Here is a 15,840-nt window from a genome sequence, read left to right on the forward strand (position 1 = left end):
TGTTGCAATGCTGCCAGATTGGCCCTTTAGGTCCCTGGGTTTCACATCCAAGTATTCAACCAACCACAGATTCAAAATATTTGGGGAGAAAATGCATTTGCATTAAACGTAGGAAACTTTTTTCCTTATCATTATCCTCTTAGCAATACAGAGCAAGAACAATTAAAATAGCATTTACATGTACTCAGTATTATAAGCAAACTAGTAATGATTTGAAACATACAGGTGGAATATATAGATTATATGCAAACACTATGATATCGAAGAGAAGAGATAAAAGTATTCGGCTTCTACAGAGAGTCCTGGAACCAATCCCTGATACCCAGGGACTCAGGGATGACTCTATTTTGGAGTTGTTGGGAATATAGGAGAGGGGTAATAACCAATATTCCTAACAACCATAAAGGCAAGGTCACCAACCAATTAGAATGGAAAAAGAGGGGGCCACCATAGTTTGGACACAAACTAGTTTTCTCTTGCTGTTCTCAAATGTCCTGCAACTACCTGGATGATCCATCCACCTGTTCTTTCATGAGCCTGTCATCACCCAGATCCACGACCACCATCACAACTCGGATCTGGAGAGGAAGCAGTGCAGGTATTTTAACAATGTCATCCCACGATGCTATGAAAAGCACCTGTGAGTCACTATTTATTCAGCCTCTGGTACAAGGGAAAAGGGGGAGGAATCATGGGCAAAAACAGTAATGAGGTGGTACCTTACACTTGCATTCTACTCCCTTCTCTGAAACTATAATATCAGGAAGAGCAAAGGAAGTTGCTAAAAAAAAAAAAAAGACTATGGATTAGTACAAATGTTTTTCAGCTGCTAGAATTTTTTAAAAAGAGGTTCCCTTCAAATCAAACAGACACCATCAGCTAACCCTAATTTTGTAACTGCTCTGAAGTCTGCAACAGTCTCCCATCCCTAGGACTAGCTATTTTGGCAGGAGATCTAGTGGATTTATCCAGGAAGCCCTGCCAGAGACACCATAGGGGTTGCACCAGAGTTTGGTAGTCCTGGCTCTCAGCCTTTGTTCCTCAGTTCTGTGTCTGAGAATTCGATGCCAAACACATAAATGAATACAATGACATTTCATCATAAACACTTGACATGTGTTGTACTACTTCCTGAATTAGTTTTCCTTTCTACTGAGAAAATTTGTCTGTAAGGTAAACTTTAAGAAATCTTTAATGAATTCAAATGGGAAAAAAGGTGTGGGGGGGACATAGATCTTTGTGTTAAGCAGGCCCGTGTGAAATAAACCACTCTTAAGTTATTTAGAAAAAAGTCCATATACCAAGAGCAAGATGGGTGTTCAAGTTTCTACCATGGTGTATTGCATTCTTTACTCCAAAAGAGGGGGACCGTGTACAGCCTATTCTTTGAAACTAAAACAATTGCTTTTGCTTATTCTTTTCTACGATGCTTTTTAAAAGAAAATACAGCGGAGCATAAACAATAACAGCCAAAGCACTGACAGCAAATGAGATTTTGTTTGCAATTTTTAATTAAGCAACCAGTGCAAACAATTTTTTTTTTCTCTTCAATATTCAGAGGAAAGAAAATGACCACACTTGGGGGCCTGGTGGAAAACCAGAAAATGCTTTCTCTTTTCAATCAGATTTCAAAGCAGCAGAATTCAGAGAGGCTATGCCCAGCCCTCAGTATTCCTCAGGATTGCTTGAGTGTAAGTCTCGCAAATATGAATCAATTATGTTTGGAGGCACACCTTGCAAGAGGAGCCTGCAGAAGGACAGCCCACCTATAAAGGACAGAGAGAAGGGAAAAGTCAAAACCATCTATGTGAAAAATCACTGAAATAATACTACTGCACTAGCTGCCTGGAAATGAGACTAATTATGATTTTATTACTACAAAGATTCATTCAATCCCTACTTGGAAATCTTCTCCAGGTTTAGTACATTTAGAATTTAAAGCCCTTGGCATCTAGACAGAAAAGCAAGTTCCCAGAAGACCCATAGCAGTTACTCCCCTTCTATTATTCAATCTTAGTTTAAATTCCTAAATGGTAGAAAACACTTATTGTTCTTAGAGAGGTTCTGTGATTGCTCTATAAATGATTTAAAGGTTCTGGCACAACAAATGCATACCATGTTATGGGTCAGTGGGAAGATCTGTTTCCAGTTTGTTAATGTTCCTTTTAATTAAGCACAAAAAGTTCTGATTCAAGCAGATTGGAGAAGAAAAGACTCTTTCCTTTAACTTTGACCACTTCTAAACTGTCAAAAGTGCAAAAATTGGAACTATTTGGTTAAAAATAGTAGGAATGGTCCAATACCTTCTGAAGGTGAGAGAAATGCCTAACATTTCATACCTACCTTCCAAGTTTCTGAATTTTTATATTAAAAAAACAAAAGCCTCATTCAAATGAGAACCCACGAAACCACAAAACCGCACGGTCCTTCAATGAAGGGCTTTACTACTTGCTAATAAATTCATGTCCAGACAAAAAAACAGCATGCTATTTGAAACATTCTTAAAACTTCTTTAATGCAAATTTGAGAAAGTCATTCTCCTTAACAAAATAAAAAAAACTCAAGTCACATATTGGTAGAAATGATGCCACTTATGTACATGTCCATTCCTTGATGCAAAGAATGCAGAACGCGTGGGTATCAATCATGTCCATCTACATTAAATGCTTTGATTCATGCTCTATCACATTCAACAGTTTGTTTCATGTCACTAGGAGATTGTCACGATGAATAAGTACTAGATATTAATTTAAGATGCTGAAAAATACAAATTAATACTACAAAGTTAGCAATTTTAAGGAGTCTATTTTCATTGGATTACGTAATGAAAATCATGCCATACTCCACAGGCTTGGTATGGCTTATGATAGTCATAAGCTTCATATGCCAAAACCATATGAAAGCTTACCTTAGATGGCAATATACATTCAAACATCCTTATTGTGCTACAACTAAGGAAAAGAGAGAAAGAGAGAAAGAGAGAGAGAGAAGTTGTAAGCATTAATAAACTGCTAACACCCAAGTTGAGTACTGGTTGGATGAAATTATGGTCACAATTATGAGGAGTTGATTTCATTAATCCTTAGTCATGTGAAAGATGTGGGAAAATATAAGCACATGGAATGAGGGGTGAGGATCCAGTCACTTCAAAAGGATCATTAATATGTAATATATATATATTAATATGCACAACCACTCTGCCAGAGAGGTGGCAAAGCCAATCTGATGGTATAGTGAATATTTATGGTAAGAGCTTCCAAACCATTAGCTTATGAAAAAAAAAAACCTGCAACATATATATATTGTGTTTTTCATCAAAAGAAAAACATAGATATTTTACAAAATGTTAGTGTTCATATATATATGTTGAAATTCCAAAAGGCAAAATTATCAAGTATAAATATTAGACTAATATATTTCATAATATTCTATCCTGAACTGATTATATATAAATGATGTAAACAAATGCAAGACTTAAACACAGGATACAAAGTGACAATATGTATAACAATAAAACTTCAAAAGCAGAAGTTAATTTCTTCTTTGTAAAACTAACTCTATGTCTGGAGATTCAGAAAGCAAATATTGTAAACTTACATTAAAGGTCATAACAGATTGTCACCTGGCCCCAAAGAATTCTTAATTGGCTCTTTCAAATGGGGGTGAATTATACATACATAATAGAACTCATTTATTGCTTAAAACATTTTATAGTGGGTCTTACACTTTTCTTTCCTTTTAAGTTCATAGACATATAAAATAATTTGGGTCCCATGGAAATGACTAAATTGTCCAATGGATAGAGATGGATTACAAACACTCTACTCACAAATTTGTAATTGGACAATCTTAAATATGAGTTTCCAGATGTTGGGTCTATTTTTATACCCTCCATCAAAAATGTGCATAACACTTGTCTACAATTAAAAGGTTCTATTTTTTGAATTCTGTCCTTCTTTTAAGAAAACTATGCTGTAAATTATCTAAAAGGACAAATATATCTTTCTATATTCAAAAAATGAAAATACTAAATGAATGCCATTGATTCCCAAGTTTTGATAATCTTATTATATAAGCTGAGGACCTCTTCAAATGTAGTGTTCTGATTTGACTCCTGGGGACCTGTGGTCTGGTACTTAGTTTTCTGACAAAGCTCATGGTTTCTACATTACTTGATATCCTTGAATAATTTGGCCTTCCTTGTTCATGGCATAAACACTGTATGCCATGAGCTGCTAAGAAAACAGAATTAAAAGCAAATGAGAAAGTCAAGCTTTACATGCAAAGTGCGTTTTCATGTAAGAGGAATGGAACGGAAAGTAGAAATATCCAGTGGGATATGAACTTTTTAAACCTGTTGCTGCCCCTCCAGGAAGACTGGTTGTCCAGGGGTATTTACTCCTTGATATATCACTGCAGAATCAGAATATTTGTACCAGTATTTATTTATTCTTAGTTGACATTCTTACCTTTTTTTTTTACACAGTTTAACTTGATTCAAGTTACCTATTATCAGATAATAATCTGATGATAAACAATCTCAGCATTACTTTTAGGACCAAAAGCTTTTTTCAATACTACAGTTGATACCTTGTCATGAACTTATAGGTTAAAATACATTATTCTGATTATTAAGTTCAACTACTATACAATTGACTATATGATTATTACTAAAAAGAATATAACATCCACATGCATAATACTGTTTGCTCTTATGGAAGGCTCCAAATATTGAACCATTTATAAAAGCATCATCAATGTCATTAGCAACATTCAATTTTTTTTCAAAGCATGAATAGGTGGTAATTTAAAAAAATTTTTTTGTTTTTGTTTTTTTAGAGGATGTCGAAACCCAAGTATCAACAACAACTTAAAACTAATAAAATGAGGAGTTTAGAAATCAGATGATGTGCAAACGTGACCTTAATCATCATTTAAAACAAACAAAGTGGCTAAAAAAACAATGTTTACATTTGTATGAATTATCTCAATTGTAAGGTTTGAAAAATTTTAAGAATATTATATGCCTGATGAGATAAAAATAAATTTTCGCCTATCACTTAGTTACAAGTCTGCATACCATATACCAGAGGACAGACAGAAATCATATGAGAAAGAAAACTGTTTTTAAAAAAAGTTGTAAGAAAGAAGTTACTTTGTTCAATAAGTTTCTTATACTACATTTAGGACTACACAGCTAAATAACTCTTTAAAAGAAACATTAATACCCTGAGCATTTACTATGATTTTCTTTTCTTTTCTTTTTCTTTTTCTTTTTCTTTGCACCAGGATTAAACCCAGGGGCACTTAATCACTGAGCCACATCCCCAGTCCTTTATTATTATTATTAATTTTGAGAAAGGGTCTAGCCTAGGGTTTGCCTAGGGCAAACTTGCAATCCTCCTGCTTCAGCCTCTAGAGTCACTGGGATTACAGGCATGTGCCAGCTTACTATGATTTTCTAAAATAGATATTTACAAAGTCATCTTTCTGACTTTTGGATCACAATTTTTTTCATTATAAAGAAATAAGAGGGCTCGGGTTGGTCCTCAGTGATAGAGCACTTGCCAGGCATGTGTGAGGCACTGGGTTCAATTATCAGCAGCACATATAAGTAAGTAAAATAAAGAAATAAAGGTCTATTGACAACTGAAAAGGTATTTTTAAAAAATAAATAAGAATAAAAGACATTAGTTATCATAGAATAGCAATATGATACAGTGACGGATGAGAAAAAACACATTAGGATCCTGTCACCTAGTATCTCCCAATAAGGATTTTCTGCAGGAGTTCTCATAGTGTCCCAAAGTAGGTTTTTATTGCCAAGAAAAACTTCAAAACAAAGACTCTAGCCAATTCACAAGAAAACTAAGATGACTGTTCATGCTGAGACTCTCTTATCACAAAAATCCTTATGTTTTCATGGTATATATAAGTTGCCACTTTTCTTAAAACTAATGCCAATGAAATGCACAAGTAAAAATTCTCTAGCAATTTTAAAAGCAACGGATTATAATATGTATATGCTATATTCTATTATGTGTATAATCAAACACTAAATTAACAAACTTAGTCTATATAATAGATTAAAAGTTTCACAGATAAGTAAACCAATTAAAAATAATATGAATTCCTTAGCTTCAATTTCATTAGATGAATTTTTGCAGTAGGCTTCTATTTATAGATAGACTACATCACCAAAGTAACATGTGTTCATTGTATTTATTCTCAGCATGCTGTACACCCATTAACATTTCACTAAAGCTAATATTCCTTTAGTTAATAGGAAATAAGAAGAGATAAAAATAAACCAATTTAAATAATCAAGTAGTAGCCTTTAACAAATAAAGCAGAGTGGAGGCAGAATATAAAAATGTCTCCTCTCCCTGAATCCCCCCTCCCCCTTCTCTTGCTACTGCTACCATTACAACTGCCCCAGTTGCAGCATTTTGGCAAAGAGCTTGGATTTTGCATTAAGAACCATAATTACACAATGTTCCTTTGCTTTGGTCTATACATGAGACGGTGGGTGGCATACCTTTCACCTCCAGTTTGCATTCGATCTCCACTGTCCCCAGGTCATTGACCGCTTTGCAGCAGTAGGTGCCTCCATCATAGGGGCTCGGCTTGCGAATCTCCAGAGTACAGACTCCCTGGTTGCTGAACATCCTGTATCTTGGATCATCCACAATAGCAACTTTGTTTTTCATCCAGGTTATTTTGGGCTGAAGTTCAGATTGAAGAAAGTGAGGTCAAAACCTATCTGTATGAAGCACATTCAAAGGCCATCGAAGCCAGTGACAGAATTTTAAAGCATAGATTAGAAAGAAAGCACGTTGAAGACTATACATCTACTTGGGCAGTGTATCTCTCAAATTACATTCTACTTAGTGGATGGCAAGAAAGCAAGTGGGTAGTTCTGAAGGAGAAAGTCAGATTTGTTCAGGGGACATTGCTAGGGCAATCTTCCCAGATGGATTCTGTTGCATTTCAATTTGATCTATGTGGATACAAACATTTAGGTGTGAGCTGAATGCGTTTGGGGCATCCAGTGTACAGTGTGCATGGTGATAGACGTGTTAATTGTGATAATCATTACACAATATGCATGACATCTGAAGTCATCATCAGTGACAGTGGCTCTGCTCCCATCAGACAATGCAAGATCAGTTCCAACCCAGTCCCCGAGAAAGTTGATTTCATGCTCTGTGACTTCTGAACTGCACTTGAAATCCTTGATTCTCTACTCCCTTCTTCTGTCTACTCCTCCAGTCTCTGAACACCTTCCTCAACACCTTCCACTTTTTATAATATTTTGTCTTGCTCTGAACCTAGAAATGGCACCGTTCCTATCTCTTTCACGCAGTCCTCTTCTTCCTTCCAAATGGGAGCGTTCCCCTTCGCTCACGCCTTGGTCCTTGGCTTTTCACAGTACCCTCTTACCTCAGTGATAATCCTTTCTAGAGCTTGGGCTCCAAAGGGTGAAATGTAGCACCTCCACACTGGGCCTCCCAAACTGACACCAACAGCCCTGGATGTTCTCCTAAGCTCTGGATGAAACCTCTGATCTGCCTCCTCATCCTTCCCCACATCACTTCCATTTACACATTAATTCAGGGTCTTCCTTGTGTCCTATCTGGCTTTTCCCTTTGACTTCCCTATCTCTGTTGGCATATGCAGGAAACACACTACTGTTATAATTTTCCAGATTCTGGGGCACTTTTCCACTAGTTGCACTCAGGGACATAGTTTTTCATGGACAACTTTGTTAATTTGTTGTTATTTTCAAATGTCAGCAACACGAAAACTTAAAACCTTTCTAAAGCTCTTCAGTGATCTCTTCCTTCTTTGTACTCTGCACTCTGCCTTGCATTACAGCATAATTGTTATTTACTTTAATCTGTTATAGAACTTTTTCTTTTCTTTTTTTTTTTGACTCTTGATGAGTCAAAATCACCACCTAATTTTTCAGGTGACTCAACATTGCTTTATTTTATTTACCTCTCGGTTCTTTCAAAATTAGGTGGTTTCCTTTTTCTTTTTCTTTTAGTAAAGACAAACATTTTTTTCCTACTACTTGTTTTTTTTTTTTTTTTTTTGGTGCCAGGACTGAACCCAGGGATGTTTAACCCCTGAGCCACACACCCAGCCCTTTTTATTTTTTTATTTGAAGCAGGGCCTCCCTAAATTCCTGGGCCTGGCCTTAAACTTGTGGTCCTCCTGCCTCAGCCATGTAATGCCTGGCTTTTACTGCTTTTGAATAGTGAACCTAATTATCCACAAACACTGCTACTCTCCATTCCCCACATCCCAAAAAGACACAAATAGTGGTTAGAAGGTTCATTTATAAAAGTGTTAACCATTATAACATGGGAATATAAAAGAGGGACCCCGAGGTCAATTCCTCAGTTTAACTAACGTGATAGAACAGTATGGTACCTTGGGATTTCCTCTCACGCTGCAGTTCAGGGTGGCGTTGTAACCAGCTATAGCATAGGTGTTAACCAAAGGCTGAGTAAACATGGGCGCCTCTGTGAAATCAAAGTCTTCATACACTGGATTTTTGTAGATTTTGCCTTAAAAACAAGTATTAAAATAGGTTCAAAAGTACAAATTGGCTTGAGACTATATTATTCTTGGCATGCTTCACTCATGATTAAAACTTCCTTGAGCTTAGAAATAACACATGGCATACATTCAGAGAATGTACAGCCAATCATTACACACGAGATGGAAAGCCGGAATGGTCATCTGACTCTAAAACAAATATTGACAGGATTGGTTTTTTTCCCCAAGAATTTTGATCAGAAATGTGTTCTAATGTGAATATCAGGAAGGGCTTTAGAGGGAGAGTGATTTATGACAAAATGAAAGGTTAAAGATAGAATTCAGCTTCTCCTTTCTTTGCTGAGTGGGTCTCATGTGTACCTATATTGAAAGTGTCCAAGAATCAAAATAACAGAAATCCAAGAAGTAAATGTCTACTTTTTCCTATCCCAGTGACATTAGCCATTTATAGCTCCATGACCCAGAAACTGGAATCAATTAAAGTCTATATTTTAATTTATTTTTATTTTATTTTTTGTACCAGAGATTGAACCCAGGGGCACTTAACCACTGAGCCACATCCCAAACACTTTTTATATTTTATTTTCAAACATGGTCTTACTAAGTTGCTTAGGGCCTCATTAAGTTTCTGAGGCTAGCTTTGCACTTGAAATCCTCTTGCTTCAGCCTCCTCAGCTACTGGGATTACAGACATGTGCCACTGCTCTTGGCTTAAAGCCTTCATAAAAAAAAAAAATGCAATGATAATGTAATATCCCTTGAATGATTTTGCCTGTAAAATTTAAATTTCACTTGAACATTTTTATCATAATTTTCCAATAATAATTGTTTCCATCGTTTTCCCCTCACCACATCTCCGCTTCTTTCAGCCTTATCCATCTAATCCCTGCCCACCTAGTTTTCTGGATGTCACTCCATTCCCGACTCACCATCCTTGGCAATCACAGCGCTCTCTTTTGTCATTGTCGCATCCTCGCTGAGGCCACACATGTTCTCAGCAAATACCCGGAAATAATATTCATTCCCTATGACGAGTTCAGTGATGGTAGCATTGGTTCGGTGATAATGCTCAATGACAGTGAACCATTCCTGAAAGAAAAAATAATAACAGTTTGAGAAAAATCAACTAAAAACACACAACTCTTCCAACTGTTGTTTAGAATAAATAACAAGTTTGTTTCATTAGTGAAAAGAAAAAAAAGAGTACTAGTTTTTATATTGAGAGTTACAACAAAGTACACGTGGCTTAATATTTTACAATTTGGTTATACTTGAGTATGAAATTCAATCTTCATGTACACATTAGATTCCATATCCCTTGATGTCATTTTCTACCAACTTTATATTTTTTCATAACCGTACCATGTCTCTCATTTACTTATCTACCTACTTCTCTATCCATCTTTTGTAGAACAAAGTATAATTTTAGTGCCAACTTCTCTATTGATAAGATATGGAACTAAATTACCAGAGGAAAATTAATAGCATCCAGTGAATTTTCCAAACATCATTAACAGATTCTTCCAGATATCACCCCTTCTCAACCACCTAACCTCGTTGGTCACACTTTTATCACCTAACTTAGCTAATTTCTCCCCACAGCACTAGCTACCAAAATTATATATGTATAAAAATATATGTATGAGATATATACATGAAAATTAAATATATACAAGTTATATGTGTATATATATATATATATATATATATATATATATATATATATATAATTCTATTCATTTTACTTGTTTCCTCTTCATATTCCCTCCTTGGAAAGTGCACTCCACAACATAAAACCTGATTTGCTTCTCAACTCTTTGTACCAACAGTGCCCATCACAGGTTTGTTTTTGTTTCCTCACCATAACACAAAACATAACAGTCTTAAAGTTTCTCTTGCAGCCGGATGAAACCACATCATACCATGTTTCATCACTATTCATTGAGAAAATATATGTGCTAACAAAAAGTCACTTTATCAAGAAAAGCATCTTCCTTGGACTCTCAGAGGCCTTCATGATCTATGATTTCTGGGTATTTTAGACAGCAGATAGTTATATCTTTCTCTATTGCCAAAGCACTTAAATGCAAACCTCCATTCTAACATTTACTATATTGTGTTACCATTTGGCTTCATGTCTTCCTTCTTGCCTTGACTATGAGTGCCTCAAGAGTGGGAGTTGTCTTTAAAAAAAAATTATATGAAAAAAATTAAAAAATTAAAAAGTTTGATTCAGCAGCTACAATAGTGCTCAATATATGGTCAGAGATAAAAAGTGAGTGTTTGGGCCCAGAATAAAAATAATGTTGACTGGGAATTTAAGTGGAGAACAGCATCTGCAGTTGTGATGACCCAGGGATGAGTCGATTTCCTTGGGGGTGGCACTGGGAGGAGCAGCATCTTGTGGTCTCTTGGTCTGTCCCTGCTGGAATGCAACTGGAATACAGGCATGGTGTGTGTGGGGGGGTGTCCTAGGCAGATCTCAGTCACAAGGAGTGGCAATAAAGTCCTAGCTCTCCAGGATTTGACTGGATACCCATGTTCTCAAGAAGGCAAGTGTTGGGCAAGTATGCAGAGGGTGGAAGAACAGGGAGGCTCTGCAAGGAGCCCTCTGGCTTCACTGCCAGTATCAGGCTAAGGTCCAGTGGAAAACTCTTATTGCTAAGAAGCTGGAGATGTTCAGATCCTTCCTTCGCAAGGTCATCTATCGGTCCTGCTTTCAAGCTGTCCAGGTTTCCATGAAAGATATCACTTTAAATACCAAATCTTATTTTGACATGTAATCCCTACAGGGGTGGGGCAGGAGTGTGGGGACAAGCCATGCCTGTCACAGAAAGAAGTGGCTGAAACTTCTTTTCCTTAAGAATGTCTTTTCCCATACTTTCTCCTTCTACGAATCCAATGTAACTGCCAGACCTAATTTTCTTACTGAGATCTAAAAGAACAAATGCATAGACTTTCCATCTACATCATTTGGTATGATATTTTACTATAAGATGAAAAATGCTCTAAGTCACCATGTCCACACATTGATTTATTCATTCATTCATATACAGGTCAGTACTAAGGTGCAGAGTATGGGTTCTGATTCAGACACTAATGGCTAATTTCTGGTGATCTCCAACAAGCCACAGAACCTATATGAGCTTTATTTACTTCATCTGTAAATTATGGGTTATAATAATTCATACGCCAACTAGGTTGCTCCTTGAACACATTGTAATATTTTCCTCTTTAGGATCTTAGCTTAGGCTGCACATTGTAGAATATTTCTTTTCAATCTTGTTTTTGTCTCCTTTTTTTGTTTTTTAAAGACACAAGTCTCCACAATCCAACGTTTGTTTCACAAGAAGAAAAGAGTTGCCAGCTACAGATTTGAGTCAGAATCGCTTTGAGTGAGTAAATATTTGTTGAACTTTACTAAGCATCGCACCAACTGCTTTATGTTGTTTAGCTTTATAATAGATAAGTGAGGTACGTATCTGGGCCTCCATTTTATAGATAAGGAAAATGGAGACCAAAGAGGTCCAGTGATTGATGACATGCGTGTGGCCTTAAGTGACTTTGAGCCCGACTCTGTGGCTCCCAGTGTGCTACTTTTTCTGCTCTGCAACATCACTTCTCCGTGGCTCCACAGTCTCCTCACCTGGCAGAACCTCACACCACCCCACCACCTCTAGTGAGAGGTGATTTTGCTCCTGCCACTGAACAGAGAGCACCAGCCCTTACCATGCTCTTCTTGTCAGCCTTCTGGATCGTGTACCCTGTGATGGCCGCATTTCCATCATCCTTTGGTGGTGTCCACGTTAGAGCCACATTCTCTCCCCAGACGTCTTCAATCTTCACAGACTGGGGTGGACCTGGACGGTCTACAGGATGGATTCACAGCATCACTGTGAGGTCCTTTTCCCTGCCAGTCTATACAGTTACATCTTAAAGTGTCCTCCTTCCCTTTGCCACAGGGAGGCGGAGCTCTTCCACACCCTAACATGAGGGGCATCTGAGACCCTGGGCCTTTGGTTAGAATGGAGCAGGACCAGATCCAAGGCCACAGAGCAACACTCCTGTCCGCAAAAACTAGAGAGGTTTAGCCACAGGGAAGAGGGCTTGGTTATAGGGCATGTCCTTTCACCCGAGGAGAGTCTCATCAGAGGCCCTTTGGTTAGAGAACCTCAAGTTTTAGCAAATTGACTGATATATAATAAAAATTATTGGAGGGATAGGGTTGTAGTTTTGTGGTACAGTGTTTGCCTAGCATGCATGAGGCTCTGGGTTCAATCCTCACCCAGCACCATAAGAATAAAAATACTGGAAACGAGACTTCTCCCAGCTCTGCTCTTAAATATATTTCTTGACATCAAGAGAGTTATAGGGGCTGGGTGCACAGCACATGCCTGTAATTCCAGTGGCTCAGGAGGCTGAGGCTGGAGGATCGAGAGTTCAAAGCCAGCCTCAGCAATTTAGTGAGGCCCTTTCTCTAAATAAAATATTTTAAAAAGGGCTTGGGATGTGGGTCAGTGGTTTATTACCTCTGGGTTCAATTCCCAGTATGAGAAGTAAAATAAAATAAAAATAAAAATGAAATTTAAAAAGACAGTTATAGAAGAGTTTAATAAGCAAGTACACCCCAAAAGGATCTCTGCTCTATTCCCCTAACTCTGGGCAAAAGCAGGAACTAACCTTTTTCTTTTTAAGCATCTAATAAGCCCTGAAGGAGCAACCCATTCAGTGTTTAACTGTTTAATTTTGTTTAGGTTCATCTTCCTTACATTTAACAAAAATTGAACAAAAATTCTTCATTTCCCATTCAAACTTTTTAAGAGATTTTTAGGTATAGTAAGAAACATGTTAAGCTACATCCAGAATCTACAATTTTTTTAAGGCAAGAATTCAATATATAGAGTAGATTTATCATTGGGGAATTGGGAAACTCAGAGAGAGCTTGTTTGCTAAAGTTGTACAGATAGATTTCACCAAAAAGTACATACATTAATTTTCTTGAACACATGTGCCCCAAATCTCTTATGATTAACATTTTTAGTCAGTGAAAAGTTATTTTGAAATGCTAACAAATCTTAACAATTTATATTTTTTTTAATCTTAAAAAATTTTATGTAAAGATAACCTAACAAAACTTTCCATTTCTCCCCTAATGTCAAGGACATTTAGTTCTCACACTATTCTGACAGAACATTCGAGTTTCTTCCTCCAAACCTACCAACAATCTGGATGTCGATGGATGCGGTTTCCACATATTTTTCCACTTTGACCTGCAGATCGTATTTCCCAGAGTGGCTTCTCTCTGCTTTTCTGATAAATATGATTGTATCAGTCTCAGAGTTGCGGATGTTTATTTGATTCTTATCAATCTCTGCACCATCCTTCTTCCAAGTTAATTCTGGTCTTGGTTTTCCCTAAATAGAAAGACAAAAGAAGTAGAGGGGAGAAGGTGGATTGCCTGAGAGTGGTTTTCAACATGGCAGAAATGAATGACCATGGGCAAGGATGGAAAACACCACCCTTGGAGCCTTGGTGGGGGTGACAGTAGCAGGAGAGCCCCTGCCTGTGGGTTGCCTCTTGGGTGCAAAGCATGTGCGTGACACTTATTATCTCCCTTGATCTTCACATCAAGTATCATCAGCCTCTTTCTCCATGTAGGGGAGTTAAATGATTTGGCAAGGCCTGGCAGCTAAGTGCTAGAACTAAGTCTCTTTTGGACCTGCACTGCTCCATAGTCTGCACAAATAGGCTACTCGTCCGGAGCATGAGCTCTGAAGCCCTGCACTCTATATTTGGATCCTGACCACTTGATAGATGTGTAATCTTGAGCAAATGACTGCAACTCTCTGTGCCTCAGTTTCCCAATCTGTAAAATAGAAACAACAGTACTTATCTTACAAGATAGTTATAAAAGTTGAAGACCTAACAAAATTTCTGCATAATCAGGAATGTTTTATTAATATCATCTAAAGGTTAATGATTAGTATACACTATATTGTGCTGCTCACCTCAGACTTGCTTAGAATTCTCTCTCTGCTCTCTCTACCTGCTGATGCTATTTTTTTAAACTTATTTATGACAGCAGAATGCATTACAATTCTTATTACACATATAGATATTTTTTATATCTCTGGTTGTATACAAAGTATACACCAATTCGTATCTTTATGCATGTACTTTGTATAATTAATGATCATCACATTCCACCATCATTTATAACCCCATACCCCCTCCCTTCCCCTCCAACAACTCTGCCCTATCTAGAGTTCGTCTATTCCTCCAGACTTAAAAGATAAATTACAATCTGATTCAAGGGCATGAATTTCAGTTTCTATTACAAAGGGATGTCCTAGAATTTCTGATCACCCAGGCTCACTCCTGCAGACAAGAACTAAAAGTTAACTCAGAAATTAATTCAGTAATTCGTTAAGGCACAGTTTTCCTAATGTGTTCCAGACATGGCTCGTGGCTAACTGGGTTATGACACAGGATGTAGATACACATTGAGCTCCTGCCCAGGGAGATTAAAGAATAATTGGGGTTGCTCACACTTGCAGAGAACAATGTAGGTCCCAGTGGCTCAGAAGACTGGGGCAGGAGGATTGTGAGTTCAAAGTCAGACTCAGCAAAAGCAAGGTACTAACTAAGCAACTCAGTGAGACCCTGTCTCTAAATAAAATACAAATTAGGATTGGGGATGTGGCTCAGTGATTGAGTGCCCCTGAGTTCAATCCCTGGTATCCCCCCACCAAAAAAAAAAAAAAAAAAAAAAGGACAAACAGTTCCACATCTTCTTTCCTTAAAGGTACAGCTTGCTGTGAGCTACAAGAGAAAAACTGAGTTCTCTAATAACTTATGGAATGGCAAAAGTAAGCGACAGGGGACAAGGACTCTGCTGTAGGCACTACCATTTACTTGTTGTGTGACCTTGGGCAAATCACTTAATTTCTCTGTCAATTTCTTCCCTCCTCAAGTGAGGGTAAGGATATTTATTCTTCCTGCCTCACTGGGCATTTCTGCTACCCTGAGCTGCAGCCCCTGCTTCACTGGGTGTTTCTAAGGATCAGATGAGGAAATGTCTGAAGCTCTAGAGGGTATACAAACATGGCACACAATTCTCATGTCCCTTCCTGGTGGCCGAGAGGCTTCTGGGAAGCCCAACCTACGAGTCCCTGTTTTCATGCTTTCTCCTTTCCCAGACCCAGTGATGGAAGACAGAGACCCCCAAGATCTGGGAGGCTGAGTCAGCCCTGGTGGTAGAAATGATCTGGA

General features: G+C 37.6%; 1 protein-coding gene across 4 annotated transcripts in view; it reads right to left on the bottom strand.

Moving 5' to 3' along the window:
- Positions 1-1,488: 1,488 nt before the first annotated feature.
- Positions 1,489-15,840, bottom strand: part of Mybpc1 (myosin binding protein C1) — an 88,718-nt gene continuing 74,366 nt past the window's right edge. For all 4 annotated transcript variants that reach the window (XM_078052929.1, XM_078052930.1, XM_040279366.2 and 1 more), the window contains 6 exons: positions 13,787-13,982; positions 12,298-12,437; positions 9,498-9,657; positions 8,440-8,576; positions 6,539-6,725; positions 1,489-1,766 (listed from right to left, as the gene is read on the bottom strand). In XM_078052929.1, the coding sequence (XP_077909055.1) occupies positions 1,666-1,766; positions 6,539-6,725; positions 8,440-8,576; positions 9,498-9,657; positions 12,298-12,437; positions 13,787-13,982 (921 nt within the window). In that variant the 3' untranslated portion in view covers positions 1,489-1,665. The remainder of the gene's footprint in view (positions 1,767-6,538; positions 6,726-8,439; positions 8,577-9,497; positions 9,658-12,297; positions 12,438-13,786; positions 13,983-15,840) is intronic.

Source organism: Ictidomys tridecemlineatus, chromosome 6, assembly GCF_052094955.1.
Source record: "Ictidomys tridecemlineatus isolate mIctTri1 chromosome 6, mIctTri1.hap1, whole genome shotgun sequence".
Taxonomy (NCBI): domain Eukaryota; kingdom Metazoa; phylum Chordata; class Mammalia; order Rodentia; family Sciuridae; genus Ictidomys; species Ictidomys tridecemlineatus.